Source organism: Argopecten irradians, chromosome 9, assembly GCF_041381155.1.
Source record: "Argopecten irradians isolate NY chromosome 9, Ai_NY, whole genome shotgun sequence".
Lineage (NCBI taxonomy): Eukaryota > Metazoa > Mollusca > Bivalvia > Pectinida > Pectinidae > Argopecten > Argopecten irradians.
The window spans coordinates 43,435,234-43,451,383 of NC_091142.1; the positions used below are offsets into that span (position 1 = coordinate 43,435,234).

The following is a 16,150-nucleotide window of genomic DNA, read 5'->3' on the forward strand; positions in this document are numbered from 1 at the left end:
CATCTAGATCTGCTGCAGTAAGATGATTGTGCTGTGTCATCTAGATCTGCTGTAGTAAGATGATTGTGCTGTGTCATCTAGATCTGCTACAGTAAGATGATTGTCCTGTGTCATCTAGATCTGCTGTAGTAAGATGATTGCCCTGTGTCATCTAGATCTGCTGTAGTAGGATGATTGCCCTGTGTCATCTAGATCTGCTACAGTAAGATGATTGCCCTGTGTCATCTAGATCTGCTACAGTAAGATGATTACCCTGTGTCATCTAGATCTGCTACAGTTAAGATGATTGCCCTGTGTCATCTAGATCTGCTGTAGTAAGATGATTGCCTGTGTCATCTAGATCTGTACAGTTAAGATGATTGCCCTGTGTTCATCTGGATCTAGCTACAGTAAGATGATTGCCATGTGTCATCTAGACCTGCTACAGTAAGATGATTACCCTGTGTTATCTAGACCTGCTACAGTAAGATGATTACCCTGTGTTATCTAGATCTGCTGTAGTAAGATGATTGCCCTGTGTCATCTAGATATGCTGTAGTAGGATGATTACCCTGTGTCATCTAGATCTGCTGCAGTAAGATGATTGCCCTGTGTCATCTAGATATGCTGTAGTAGGATGAATTACCCTGTGTCATCTAGATATGCTGTAGTAGGATGATTACCCTGTGTCATCTAGATCTGCTATAGTAGGATGATGATTGCCCTGTGTCATCTAGATCTGCTGTATTAAGATGATTACCCTGTGTCATCTAGGTCTGCTGTGTAACTTTTTTGTCAATCTCAATTCAATTAGCTTGGCTACAAACCATATTGGATTTGCAAACAACTAAGGATGAAATGAGTTTTACATACATACTGCCTTAATTCTGTGTGATCCTTGTAATTGTGTTATCCAGTTTGAGAGTCATTAAGCGGACCCTTCCTGATTTCTCAGTGTTCTATTATTGGACAATTTTGAATAGTGTCACAATTATACAGTTTTTATGTGAATATCGACACTGTTACCATTATAGACAGTTTTAGTGAATATCGTGTTTAAATGTTACCATTATAGACAGTTTTAAGTGAATATCGTGTTTAAATGTTACCATTATAGACAGTTTTATGTGAATATCGTGTTTAAATGTTACCATTATAGACAGTTTTATGTGAATATCGTGTTTAAATGTTACCATTATAGACAGTTTTAAGTGAATATCGTGTTTAAATGTTACCATTATAGACAGTTTTAAGTGAATATCGTGTTTAAATGTTACCATTATAGACAGTTTTAAGTGAATATCATGTTTAAATGTTACTATTATAGACAGTTTTATGTGAATATCGTGTTTAAATGTTACCATTATAGACAGTTTTATGTGAATATCGTGTTTAAATGTTACTATTATAGACAGTTTGAAGTGAATATCGTGTTGGAATGTCATCATATAGACAGTTTGAAGTGAATATCATGTTGGAATGTCATCATATAGACAGTTTTAAGTGAATATCATGTTGGAATGTCATCATATAGACAGTTTTAAGTGAATATCGTGTTTGAATGTCATCATATAGACAATTTTAAGTGAATATCGTGGTTAAATGTTACTATTATAGACAGTTTTAAGTGAATATCGTGTTTAAATGTTACCATTATAGACAGTTTTAAGTGAATATCGTGTTTAAATGTTACCATTATAGACAGTTTTAAGTGAATATCATGTTGGAATATCATCATATAGACAGTTTTAAGTGGATCATGTTGGAATGTGTGTTGGAATTCATCATATAGACAGTTTTAAGTGAATTATCGTGTTGGAATGTCATCATATAGACAGTTTTAAGTGAATATTGTGTTGGAATGTCATCATATAGACAGTTTTAAGTGAATATCGTGTTTAAATGTTACTATTATAGACAGTTTTAAGTGAATATCGTGTTTAAATGTTACCATTATAGACAGTTTTAAGTGAATATCGTGTTGGAATGTCATCATATAGACAGTTTTAAGTGAATATCGTGTTGGAATGTCATCATATAGACAGTTTTAAGTGAATATCGTGGTTAAATGTTACCATTATAGACAGTTTTAAGTGAATATCGTGTTTGAATGTTACCATTATAGACAGTTTTAAGTGAATATCATGTTGGAATGTCATCATATAGACAGTTTTAAGTGAATATTGTGTTGGAATGTCATCATATAGACAGTTTTAAGTAAATATTGTGTTGGAATTTTACCATTATAGACACAGCCTCTTGGATGCCAAAATCAACAATGTACTGTTACTGTGTCATGACCAGGCGATCCTTAACGCTGTACAAAGTATAATACAAAATATGATAGCAGCTGAGGACGCATCACAGCAACAGCTATCCTACCTACAGAGTAAGTGAAGGAAGAGCAAAAGTCAACAACTGTACAAATATTAAACTGACAAAGGTAATATTCCCAGAAGTCAAAGGCCGAGGGAAATATCACCTTTCAAATGTCTAGCATTTCCTAGTATAAACCTACAAAAACTCACTGATTGTTTGATATAAAAAAAAACGATGCCTATCATACAAGCTATTTGAAACAATTTTGACGCAGAGACAGCATAATGACTAAAGACATTGGAAGGGGCACCTATCAAAATACATTGGGAGGGAGGCCTATCAAAATACATTGGGAGAGAGGCCTATCAAAATACATAGGGAGAGACGCCTATCAAAATACATTGGGAGAGACGCATATCAAAATACATAGGGAGAGACGCCTATCAAAATACATTGGGAGGGAGGCCTATCAAAATACATAGGGAGAGACGCCTATCAAAATACATAGGGAGAGATGCCTATCAAAATACATTGGGAGGGAGGCCTATCAAAATACATAGGGAGAGACGCCTATCAAAATACATTGGGAGAGACGCCTATCAAAATACATTGGGAGGGAGGCCTATCAAAATACATAGGGAGAGACGCCTATCAAAATACATAGGGAGAGACGCCTATCAAAATACATTGGGAGGGAGGCCTATCAAAATTCATAGGGAGAGACGCCTATCAAAATACATTGGGAGGGAGGCCTATCAAAATACATAGGGAGAGACGCCTATCAAAATACATTGGGAGGGAGGCCTATCAAAATACATTGGGAGAGACGCCTATCAAAATACATTGGGAGGGAGGCCTATCAAAATACATTGGGAGAGACGCCTATCAAAATACATTGGGAGGGAGGCCTATCAAAATACATAGGGAGAGACGCCTATCAAAATACATTGGGAGAGACGCCTATCAAAATACATTGGGAGGGAGGCCTATCAAAATACATTGGGAGGGAGGCCTATCAAAATACATAGGGAGAGACGCCTATCAAAATACATTGGGAGGGAGGCCTATCAAAATACATAGGGAGAGACGCCTATCAAAATACATTGAGAGGGAGGCCCTTCAAAATACATTGGGAGAGACACCTATCAAAATACATTGGGAGGGACGCCTATCAAAATACATTGGGAGGGACGCCTATCAAAATACATTGGGAGGGAGACCTATCAAAATACATAGGGAGAGACGCCTATCAAAATACATTGGGAGGGAGGCCTATCAAAATACATTGAGAGGGAGGCCTATCAAAATACATTGGGAGAGACGCCTATCAAAATACATTTGGAGAGACGCCTATCAAAATACAGTGCAAGGGAGGCCTATCACAATACATTGGGAGGGACACCTATCAATATACATTGGGAGGGACACCAATGAAAATACATTGGGAGGGAGGCCTACCAAAATCGTCTTTTTGCAATGTTCCACTATTAATGGAATTATTACTAAATTTGTGCAGCAGGGGGTACGTATCCACTCAGGTGACAGTTATAGTTTTGTGCCTGTAACATGCTGGGATGAAGGGCTAACAACTTTGTGCAAATGAGTGACCTTCACCTACTTTGAAGGTCACAGTGGTCAAATATATCTACATAAGTATACAATGCATTGTGTGGTATTGAAGAAAAGGTGAGCATTTCACATTTTTGAATGTATTGATCCAAAGATTTTTGTCACTACTATATACTTTGACTGTGTTGTAGAAGATAACATTATTAGTTGCTACATTGACAACTCTCCTGTCACAGAGATCTAGGTTGTTGTAATTGTGTTACTACGTCAATACCCCCTCTCTAGTAGACAAACACTGACCGAGGTTATATGTGTTTTGTAGGTATAGGTTTTGGAGGACTTTGGAGATTTGCTGGTACATTTGCCAAGGTAAGTCGAACTTTACTGACACTGGGAACAATTTATTTAAAGAACAGATCATTATCATCAGACAGATAACTTTACAGATCAACATTATCATCAGAGAGATAGCTTTACAGATCAACATTATCATCAGACAGATAACTACAGATCAACATTATCATCACACATATAACTACAGATCAACATTATAGTTCAGACAGATAACTTTACAGATCAACATTATCATCAGACAGATAACTACAGATCAACATTTATATCAGACAGATAACTTTGCAGATCAACATTATCATCAGACATATAAGGTTCAAAACATATACAGATCAACATTATCATCAGACATATAACTACAGATCAATATTATCATGTCAGACAGATAACTGTACAGATCAAACATTATCATCAGACAGATAAACTTTACAGATCAACATTATCATCATACAGATCAACTTTACTGATCAACAGATAACTATCATTATACAGATACATTTATACAGATCAACATTATCATCAGACAGATAACTACAGATCAACATTATCATCAGACAGATAACTACAGATCAACATTATCATCAGACATATAACTACAGATCAACATTATCATGTCAGACATATAACTGTACAGATCAACATTATCATCAGACAGCTAACTACAGATAACTTTACAGATCAACATTATCATCAGACAGATAACTTTACAGATCAACATTATCATCATGACATATAACTACAGATCAACATTATCATCAGAGAGATAGCTTTACAGATCAACATTATCATCAGACAGATAAACTACAGATCAACATTATCATCAGACAGATAACTACAGAATCAACATTATCATCAGACAGATAACTACAGATCAACATTTATCATCAGACAGATAACTTTAACAGATCAACATTATCATCAGACATTATAACTTACAGATCATACATATCATCAGACAGATAACTTTACAGATCAACATTATCATCAGACAGATAACTTTACAGATCAACATTATCATCAGACAGATCGAGACAGATAACTACAGATCAACATTTTATCATCAGAATAACTTACAGATCAACTTGTATTTGTGTTGTAGTGCCCAGAGTAATGGACACTGCTGAACTATTAGTGAACTGTTTGGAGGCCATGATGGTGGAGAATTGTCTTCCTGGTGATGACCTTGACATTCTCAACCCCTACCCTAGCGCCTTAGGGATCTCATCTAATCTCAATCTGTCCAGCTCCATGTCCAGTCTCAGTGTCAGCAGCATGCATTCACCCACAGATAAAGACAATACGGAGAAAAATGGCGCCACGGCTGCCAGTAATCGCATGAGGCACGGCTCTGCTGACAACATACAAACCAGGAACAGAGCAGGAAGCTTCAAACGGAAAGACAGTAAAAAGAAACTGGAACCAATCGATTAAAGGATTTGTGTTACTTATTTTGTATTATAATACCAAAGTTACTGTCACACTCATATTAGGAGCTTTATGTATGTAAATACCAGTGTGTGGATATTGTTGTATATAGCCATAATGTGATTTATGAGATGGACAACTCTATCACTACGGTAACACCATGGTAGACTAGAAACTCTATATTATTCATATTATTTCCTTGTCAAGGGAAGCAATTTTATAAGGATAAGAAATGTTTATGTCTTCAACAGACATCTAGTCAGGAAAACGAGATACAAATTATTGATATGAGAACAATTCTATATTTTATCTATTAGTGCTATCATGAAGTATGGGACCTGGAAAATTTTCCTCTTCCTCTGCAAATTGAAATTTCATTCATTATCTTTTATTATGTGAGATTTAGAATACATTGGAATCCTTGAAGGTGAGGGTAGAAAGCAAGTACTCTGTGTCAAAATGAAGATGTGATTTACATTTTTCTTAAGTTTATGAATAGCCTTATAGATTTTGCCTGATTGAATATTGTCATGGCAACGTGTTAACTAGAAGGACTTGATTGAATATTGTCATGGCAACATGAAGAACTTGTTTGAATATTGTCATGGCAACGTGTTTACTAGAAGGATCTGATTGAATATTGTCATAGTGACATGTTTACTAGATGGACCTGATTGAATATTGTCATGGTGACATGTTTACTAGATGGACCTGATTGAATATTGTCATGGTGACATGTTTACTAGAAGGATCTGATTGAATATTGTCATGGTGACATGTTTACTAGATGGACCTGATTGAATATTGTCATGGTGACATGTTTACTAGATGGACCTGATTGAATATTGTCATGGTGACATGTTTACTAGATGGACCTGATTGAATATTGTCATGGTGACATGTTTACTAGATGGACCTGATTGAATATTGTCATGGTGACATGTTTACTAGATGGACCTGATTGAATATTGTCATGGTGACATGTTTACTAGATGGACCTGATTGAATATTGTCATGGTGACATGTTTACTAGATGGACCTGATTGAATATTGTCATGGTGACATGTTTACTAGATGGACCTGATTGAATATTGTCATGGTGACATGTTTACTAGATGGACCTGATTGAATATTGTCATGGTGACATGTTTACTAGATGGACCTGATTGAATATTGTCATGGTGACATGTTTACTAGATGGACCTGATTGAATATTGTCATGGTGACATGTTTACTAGATGGACCTGATTGAATCATTGTCATGGTGACATGTTTACTAGATGGACCTGATTGAATATTGTCATGGTGACATGTTTACTAGATGGACTCTGATTGAATATTGTCATGGTGACATGTTTACTAGATGGACTTGATTTAATATTGTCATGGTGACATGTTTACTAGATGGATCTGATTGAATATTGTCATGGTGACATGTTTACTAGATGGACCTGATTGAATATTGTCATGGCAACGTGTTAACTAGAAGGACTTGATTTAATATTGTCATGGCAACATGAAGAACTTGATTGAATATTGTCATGGCAACGTGTTTACTAGAAGGATCTGATTGAATATTGTCATGGTGACATGTTTACTAGATGGACCTGATTGAATATTGTCATGGTGACATGTTTACTAGATGGACCTGATTGAATATTGTCATGGTGACATGTTTACTAGATGGACTTGATTGAATATTGTCATGGTGACATGTTTACTAGATGGACCTGATTGAATATTGTCATGGTGACATGTTTACTAGATGGACCTGATTGAATATTGTCATGGTGACATGTTTACTAGATGGACCTGATTGAATATTGTCATGGTGACATGTTTACTAGAAGGACTTGATTGAATATTGTCATGGTGACATGTTTACTAGATGGACCTGATTGAATATTGTCATGGTGACATGTTTACTAGATGGACCTGATTGAATATTGTCATGGTGACATGTTTACTAGATGGACCTGATTGAATATTGTCATGGTGACATGTTTACTAGATGGACCTGATTGAATATTGTCATGGTGACATGTTTACTAGATGGACCTGATTGAATATTGTCATGGTGACATGTTTACTAGATGGACCTGATTGAATATTGTCATGGTGACATGTTTACTAGATGGACTTGATTTAATATTGTCATGGTGACATGTTTACTAGATGGACCTGATTGAATATTGTCATGGTGACATGTTTACTAGATGGATCTGATTGAATATTGTCATGGTGACGTTGTTTACTAGATGGACCTGATTTAATATTGTCATGGTGACATGTTTACTAGATGGACCTGATTGAATATTGTTATGGTGACATGTTTACTAGATGGACCTGATTGAATATTGTTATGGTGACATGTTTACTAGATGGACCTGATTGAATATTGTGCATAGTAATGTGTGTTATCTAGCTCTGAAGGGACCATTGAACTAAATCATTTGTATCATGGTCACATGTTTAAGCTCATGTGGTAACTGGTACCCACGGCCGCGCCTGTAGTCTGTAGACATTGGTCACTAAGATGGACAGTGCATTTTAACTAGATGGACCTAGATTGGAAGTAGTAGCTCAGTTTTGCGGACAAAACTATCGCCACATGGTGACTTTTTTAAATGGACCACAGTGTTTGTTATCATTTTAAAAACTCAAGTAATATTTTTTAATATTTTTATTGTTATTTGTTTTAGTTTACGATTGAAGAACTTGATTGAATATTGTCATGGCAACGTGTTTTTACTAGATGATATCTGATTGAATATTGGCATGGTGACATGTTTACTAGCATGGACCTGATTGAATTTAGATATGATGTTTCATTAGATCAATATTGTCTTGGTCGGACATGGTTAATAGATGAAACTCATGTAAGAATTGAATATTGTCATGGTGACATGTTTACTAGATGGACCTGATTTGAATATTGTCAAGTTGATCATGTTTACTAGATGGATCTGATTGAATATTGTCATGTGACATGTATTACTATATGTACTAGATTTAATATTGTCATGGTGACATGTTTACTTGATGATGGAGACTTCTTTGATATGAAATTGATTAGCTTAATTGTGCTTTACTTCATGGGACATGTTTTTACTAGATGGACATTTTTACTAGATGGTACTTGATAGTGAATATTGTCATGTTGACATGTTTACTTGATGTACGTGATTGAATATGTTGGAACAAGTTGATAGATGGACCTGATTGAATATTGTCATGGTGACATGTTTACTAGATGGACCCTGATTGTAATATTGTCATCGAATGTGTTAAAAGCTCAGAAGGTTACATTGAACTAGAGAATTATGTATCATTTGTCATTTTCACAGTTTTAGAGCTCAGGATTGGATTAACGTTATGGTCTGGAGACAGATTGGTTCACTAAATGGTAGTGCATGTTTACTCTATGAATAAGTTAGAGAATATTGTAGGCTTATTGGATTTTAGCTCAGTCATTGTAAGGATTGAAGTAACAGTATGGTCGCACATGATTTTAAATACCTCATTTGTTAACATTATGTAAAAAATAATCATAGTGATTAATTCTATTTTTTATCGCTCTAAAGATAAATTACTGTGTGTATAGTTTATAGTGGATTTTGTACTTTTTCGTATGCTTCGATTAAGATAATTACTGTATAATTATAGTGAACAGTTTTTACTTTTGGTATGCTTCGTTAAGATAATTACTGTATAATTATGTGAGTAGATATTTTCGATTTCGCTAATACTCAGTTCAGATAATTACTGTATAAACTTTGTTTCTTGTTGTAATCGTTATAAATTTTAGTGTATAATTATGTTGATTTTACTTTTCGTATTGCTTCGTTAAGATAATTACTGTATAATTATAGTGATTTTACTTTTTGTATGCTTCGTTAAGATAATTACTGTATAATTATAGTGATTTTACTTTTTGTATGCTTCGTTAAGATAATTACTGTATAATTATAGTGATTTTACTTTTTCGTATGCTTCGTTAAGAATAATTACTGTAGAATTTATAGTGATTTTACTATCTTTTGTATGCTTTGTTAAGATAATTATACTGTATAATTAAAGTGATTTTACTTTTTCTGTATGCTTCGTTAAGATAATTACTGTAATAATTATAGTGATTTTACTTTTCGTAATGCTTCGTTAAGAATAATTACTGTATAATTATAGTTTTTCAACTTTTTATATACATTATCGTTAAGCATAATTAGATGTCAAATTATAGTGATTTTACTTTTTGTATGCTTCGTTAAGATAATTACTGGTATAATTATAGTGATTTTTACTTTTTTGTATGCTTTCGTTAAGATAATTACTGAGTATAATTATAGTGATTTTACTTTTTCGTATGCTTCGTTAAGATAATTACTGTATAATTATAGTGATTTTACTTTTTGTATGCTTCGTTAAGATAATTACTGTATAATTATAGTGATTTTACTTTTTGTATGCTTCGTTAAGATAATTACTGTATAATTATAGTGATTTTACTTTTCGTATGCTTCGTTAAGATAATTACTGTATAATTATAGTGATTTTACTTTTTGTATGCTTCGTTAAGATAATTACTGTATAATTATAGTGATTTTACTTTTCGTATGCTTCGTTAAGATAATTACTGTATAATTCGTTAAGATTTTTACTTTTTGTATGCTTCGTTAAGATAATTACTGTATAATTATAGTGATTTTACTTTTCGTATGCTTCGTTAAGATAATTACTGTATAATTATAGTGATTTTACTTTTCGTATGCTTCGTTAAGATAATTACTGTATAATTATAGTGATTTTACTTTTTGTATGCTTCGTTAAGATAATTACTGTATAATTATAGTGATTTTACTTTTTGTATGCTTCGTTAAGATAATTACTGTATAATTATAGTGATTTTACTTTTCGTATGCTTAGTGATTTTACTTTTTGTATGCTTCGTTAAGATAATTACTGTATAATTATAGTGATTTTACTTTTCGTATGCTTCGTTAAGATAATTACTGTATAATTATAGTGATTTTACTTTTTGTATGCTTCGTTAAGATAATTACTGTATAATTATAGTGATTTTACTTTTCGTATGCTTCGTTAAGATAATTACTGTATAAATTAAGCTTTGTTAAGATAATTACTGTATAATTATAGTGATTTTACTTTTTGTATGCTTCGTTAAGATAATTACTGTATAATTATAGTGATTTTACTTTTCGTATGCTTCGTTAAGATAATTACTGTATAATTATAGTGATTTTACTTTTCGTATGCTTCGTTAAGATAATTACTGTATAATTATAGTGATTTTACTTTTCGTATGCTTCGTTAAGATAATTACTGTATAATTATAGTGATTTTACTTTTCGTATGCTTCGTTAAGATAATTACTGTATAATTATAGTGATTTTACTTTTTGTATGCTTCGTTAAGATAATTACTGTATAATTATAGTGATTTTACTTTTCGTATGCTTCTTTAAGATAATTAGTGTATAATTAAGCTTTGTTAAGATGATGTTAATATAATATCATTCACAGTTGTCTGTAATATACTGCTGAATGTATCACAATCTTCTACAACTCGCCATTCAGGATATTCTCTCAGAAACTTTTAAATACCTTTTGTTTAATGATGTTAATATTTATCTTCTTAGGCTTGGTAACAGTAGATACTTTTAATTGTTGATATCACGCATTTTCTTTATTCTGTTAATCATCTGTGTGACAAAGTAACTTACCCCATGTGTTCAGTTTGCCTTTTGCAATCGTTTCTTTTTATCTTGACAAATACTTATTAATTTTGGCCTATTCTAATTTTAGAGTATATTAACTGATCAGGTTTGCCCAACTCTCAAATTAAAAGCTGAAGTTTGCAGGGAATGGATTAAATATCATCTTTTAGGTGTATAGATTTTCTGCCCTTCATCGTTTATACCCATTAGATTTCAACTCGGATAGTTCGAACTCCCGTTTTTTCCCTGAAGCTTTATTTCAGACAATTTGAACTGGTCCATCAATATTTATCTTATTCAAACTAATCAAAGTTTACCATACTAAATATTCATAAAATATATCAAGTAAAAAATTGTTCAAATAAATTGTTGTGTCATTGCATATAAAATTCATGAAATATTTCAATTTATTTCTTATTGATTCCATACTGTTCTAATCTCACCATTGTAACGTATGTAAATAGTCTGGTAATTTGTTATATCATCCTAGGATATCAGTCTAGTCACTTAAAACCAAAGAATATTCACACATGTTGATGACTTGACTCAGTCATATATAATTTGAGTGTGTGGATTGAGTGAAGGTATTCTCATATTGTACGTGGTAGCGATACAGTGTATCTACAGTGATGTCCTTTGTTTTCATATTTATGTGGACATCAGTATTACAGAAGTACATACAGTATTGTATCATCATTGTATGATATCCTACATTGTACCATATCTTTGTAAATGTGTTTGATTGGAATGATTTGGAATGTAGATAAAATTCGATTATGTAATTCCAGATATCCTAAAACTTAAAACGAGGCAAACAATAAAAAGGTCACATGATCTGAAGTGTATGGAAAATTAGGTCAAATGATCCTAGATGTGGAAATCTTTATGTCGCATGATCTAAGGTAAATAAAAAGTAGGTTACTTGATCTGAACAAAAACTCGGGGAGGTAATCTGTGTCCTGAAGTGTACAGAACTGACCCCAGTAACTAGGTCATTATTCTACACAAGTTTATTTATAGATCTGTCTTATTTCTCTCACTATTATGTTACAATATAGGATCTGAGGTACACAAAATCTGCTAGTGACTCACACGATGTAGATATTACTACTAGTGACTCACACGATGTAGATATTACTACTAGTGACTCACACGATGTAGATATTACTACAAGTGACTCACACGATGTAGATATTACTACTAGTGACTCACACGATGTAGATATTACTACAAGTGACTCACACGATGTAGATATTACTACTAGTGACTCACACGATGTAGATATTACTACAAGTGACTCACACGATGTAGATATTACTACTAGTGACTCACACGATGTAGATATTACTACAAGTGACTCACACGATGTAGATATTACTACTAGTGACTCACACGATGTAGATATTACTACTAGTGACTCACACGATGTAGATATTACTAGTGACTCACACGATGTAGATATTACTACAAGTGACTCACACGATGTAGATATTACTACTAGTGACTCACACGATGTAGATATTACTACAAGTGACTCACACGATGTAGATATTACTACTAGTGACTCACACGATGTAGATATTACTAGTGACTCGCACGATGTAGATATTACTACTAGTGACTCACACGATGTAGATATTACTACTTGTGACTCACACGATGTAGATATTACTACTAGTGACTCACACGATGTAGATATTACTACTAGTGACTCACACGATGTAGATATTACTACTAGTGACTCACACGATGTAGATATTACTACTAGTGACTCACACGATGTAGATATTACTAGTGACTCACACGATGTAGATATTACTACTAGTGACTCACACGATGTAGATATTACTACTTGTGACTCACACGATGTAGATATTACTACTAGTGACTCACACGATGTAGATATTACTACTAGTGACTCACACGATACTACTAGTGACTCGCACGATGTAGATATTACTACTAGTGACTCACACGATGTAGATATTACTACTTGTGTAGGGATGACCATTTATCATTGTAATACCTCTTGTTATTTAGACAGTATGGAATGTCATTGAAAATAAGCTGAGATCCTATGATCTCAGCATTTATTGGCTTGTGTTTTAAAACATGTAGATGTTATTGTAAATCGCATATATATCATCATTAAAACAGACAACGACTCGTCAGTGTTACTGACGAGACTCGTCACAAGACTCACCAGTATCACTGACAGGACTCACCAGTGTTACTGACGAGACACTGCAGAGACACGGCAGTGGTACTGATGACAGCACACCAATTTTACTGACGACGACACACACCAGCTTTACTGACAACGGCACGCCAATATTACTGACGACGGCACGCCAGTTTTTTGCTGACGACGTCACACCAGCTTTACTGACGACGGCACGCCAGTTTTACTGACGACGGCAACGCCAGTTTTACGGACGACAGCACACCAATTTTACTGACGACGGCACGCCAGTTTTACTGACGACGGCACGCCAGTTTTTGCTGACGACGACGCACACCAGCTTTACTGACGACGGCACGCCAGTTTTACTGACGACGGCACGCCGGTTTTACTGACGACGACGCACACCAGCTTTACTGAAGACCGCACGCCAGTTTTACTGACGACGACACACACCAGCCTTACTGACGACGGCACACCAATTTTACTGACGACGACACACACCAGCTTTACTGACGACGGCACGCCAGTTTTACTGACGACAGCACACCAATTTTACTGACGACGACACACACCAGCTTTACTGACGACGGCACGCCAGTTTTACTGATGACAGTACACCAATTTTACTGACGACGACACACACCAGCTTTACTCACGAGACTTGCCAGTGTTACTGACGATAATCTACCAATATTTCTGAAGACGACACACACCAACTTTACTGATGAGACTTGCCAGTGTTACTGACGACAATACACCAATATTACTGACGACGACACACCAGTGTTACTGATGAGACTTGCCAGTGTTACTGACGACAATACACCAATATTACTGACGACGACACACACCAGCTTTACTGATGAGACTTACCAGTGTTACTGACGACAATACACCAACATTACTGACGACGACATGCCAGTGTTACTGACGACAGCACGCCAATATTACTGACGACGGCACGCCAGTTTTGCTGATGACAGCACGCCAATATTACTGGCGATGACAAACACCAGCTTTACTGTCAAGACTTGCCAGTGTTGCTGACGACAATATACCAAAATTACTGACGACGACACACACCAGCTTTACTGATGAGACTTGCCAGTGTTAGTGATGACGACATGCCAATTTTAAGGATTACAACATGTTAATTTGTATGTTATATCTCTGAGGATGCTGTCTCGCTTATTTCAATGATGTCCAATTTGTACCCTTAACTATTGATAGGAATAATTGCATATTATGGTGACACCGTAGATTTGTGAGGACATCTGCTGCATGTTATGGTGACATCATAGATTTGTGAGGACATCTGCTGCATGTTATGGTGACATCATAGATTTGTGAGGATATCTGCTGCATGTTATAATGACATCAAAGATGTTTAAATTTTTCTCCATATCAGGTATTGGAATCATTTCTATGAATTCACTGTCTGAGTAGATTATGTGAACTTTATCAGAAGTTATTGTAGATATAATACACAAGTATATTGATAGCCAGATAACAGAGCATTGTACAGTGTTTATATGAGTACAGTTGTTTATTTGTGGATATTGTAAATATTTGTTTGTATATAATGTTTGGTGTTGCCGCCACTGTTTTGTATTGTGTAGTTTGTGTAAATAGTATGAACAAATATGTATATATATACAGATGGCTGTAATCATTGTTGTAAATGATTTCCTTCGTGTAAATATCCTGAATTATTACTGTATATATTGTCTTTGATGTATTCAGCTTACACAACTGTATATACATAGACATGTACATTGTTGTGATGATTGATGTATTAAATTAGCTTATGTATATATTGTGACATTTGTATAGAGATACCCAACAGATGTATATAGATCCTTCCGAGTAAATGTCATTGGAGGCTCCTATATATAGATCCTTCTGAGTAAATATTGTTATTGCCTCCTATATATAGAGCCTACTGAGAAAAGGTCGTTGGTGGCTCCTATATATAGAGCCTACTGAGTAAGTGTCGTTTGTGGCTCCTATATTTAAAGAGACTAATGAGTAAATGCCGTTGATGGCTCCTATATATAGAGCCTACTGAGTAAATGTCGTTGGTGGCTCCTATATATAGAGCCTACTGAGTAAATGTCGTTGGTGGCTCCTATATATAGAGCCTACTGAGTAAATGTCGTTGGTGGCTCCTATATATAGAGCCTACTGAGTAAATGTCGTTGGTGGCTCCTATATATAGAGCCTACTGAGTAAATGTCGTTGGTGGCTCCTATATATAGAGCCTACTGAGTAAATGTCGTTGGTGGCTCCTATATATAGAGCCTACTGAGTAAATGTCGTTGGTGGCTCCTATATATAGAGCCTACTGAGTAAATGTCGTTGGTGGCTCCTATATATAGAGCCTACTGAGTAAATGTCGTTGGTGGCTCCTATATATAGAGCCTACTGAGTAAATGTCGTTGGTGGCTCCTATATATAGAGCCTACTGAGTAAATGTCTTTTATGGCTCCTATATATAGAGCCTACTGAGTAAATGTCGTTGGTGGCTCCTATATATAGAGCCTACTGAGTAAATGTCGTTGGTGGCTCCTATATATAGAGCCTACTGA

At 34.7% G+C, this 16,150-nt stretch overlaps 2 protein-coding genes across 2 annotated transcripts in view; both read left to right on the forward strand.

Annotated features, from left to right (window-relative positions):
* LOC138330788 (neurofibromin-like) overlaps positions 1–5,741 on the forward strand; it is a 171,562-nt gene extending 165,821 nt beyond the window's left edge. Inside the window, 4 exon segments of the mRNA XM_069278307.1 lie at positions 2,229–2,368; positions 4,190–4,236; positions 4,600–4,609; positions 5,318–5,741. Of these exon segments, the coding sequence (XP_069134408.1) occupies positions 2,229–2,368; positions 4,190–4,236; positions 4,600–4,609; positions 5,318–5,649 (529 nt within the window). The 3' untranslated portion in view covers positions 5,650–5,741.
* A 2,700-nt stretch (positions 5,742–8,441) lies between these two features.
* Positions 8,442–13,789, forward strand: LOC138330789 (dentin sialophosphoprotein-like). The gene is made up of 3 exons (XM_069278308.1): positions 8,442–8,522; positions 12,436–13,342; positions 13,596–13,789. The coding sequence occupies exons 1-3, from the start codon at positions 8,442–8,444 to the stop codon at positions 13,787–13,789; spliced, it is 1,182 nt and encodes a 393-aa protein (XP_069134409.1).
* Positions 13,790–16,150: the final 2,361 nt, after the last annotated feature.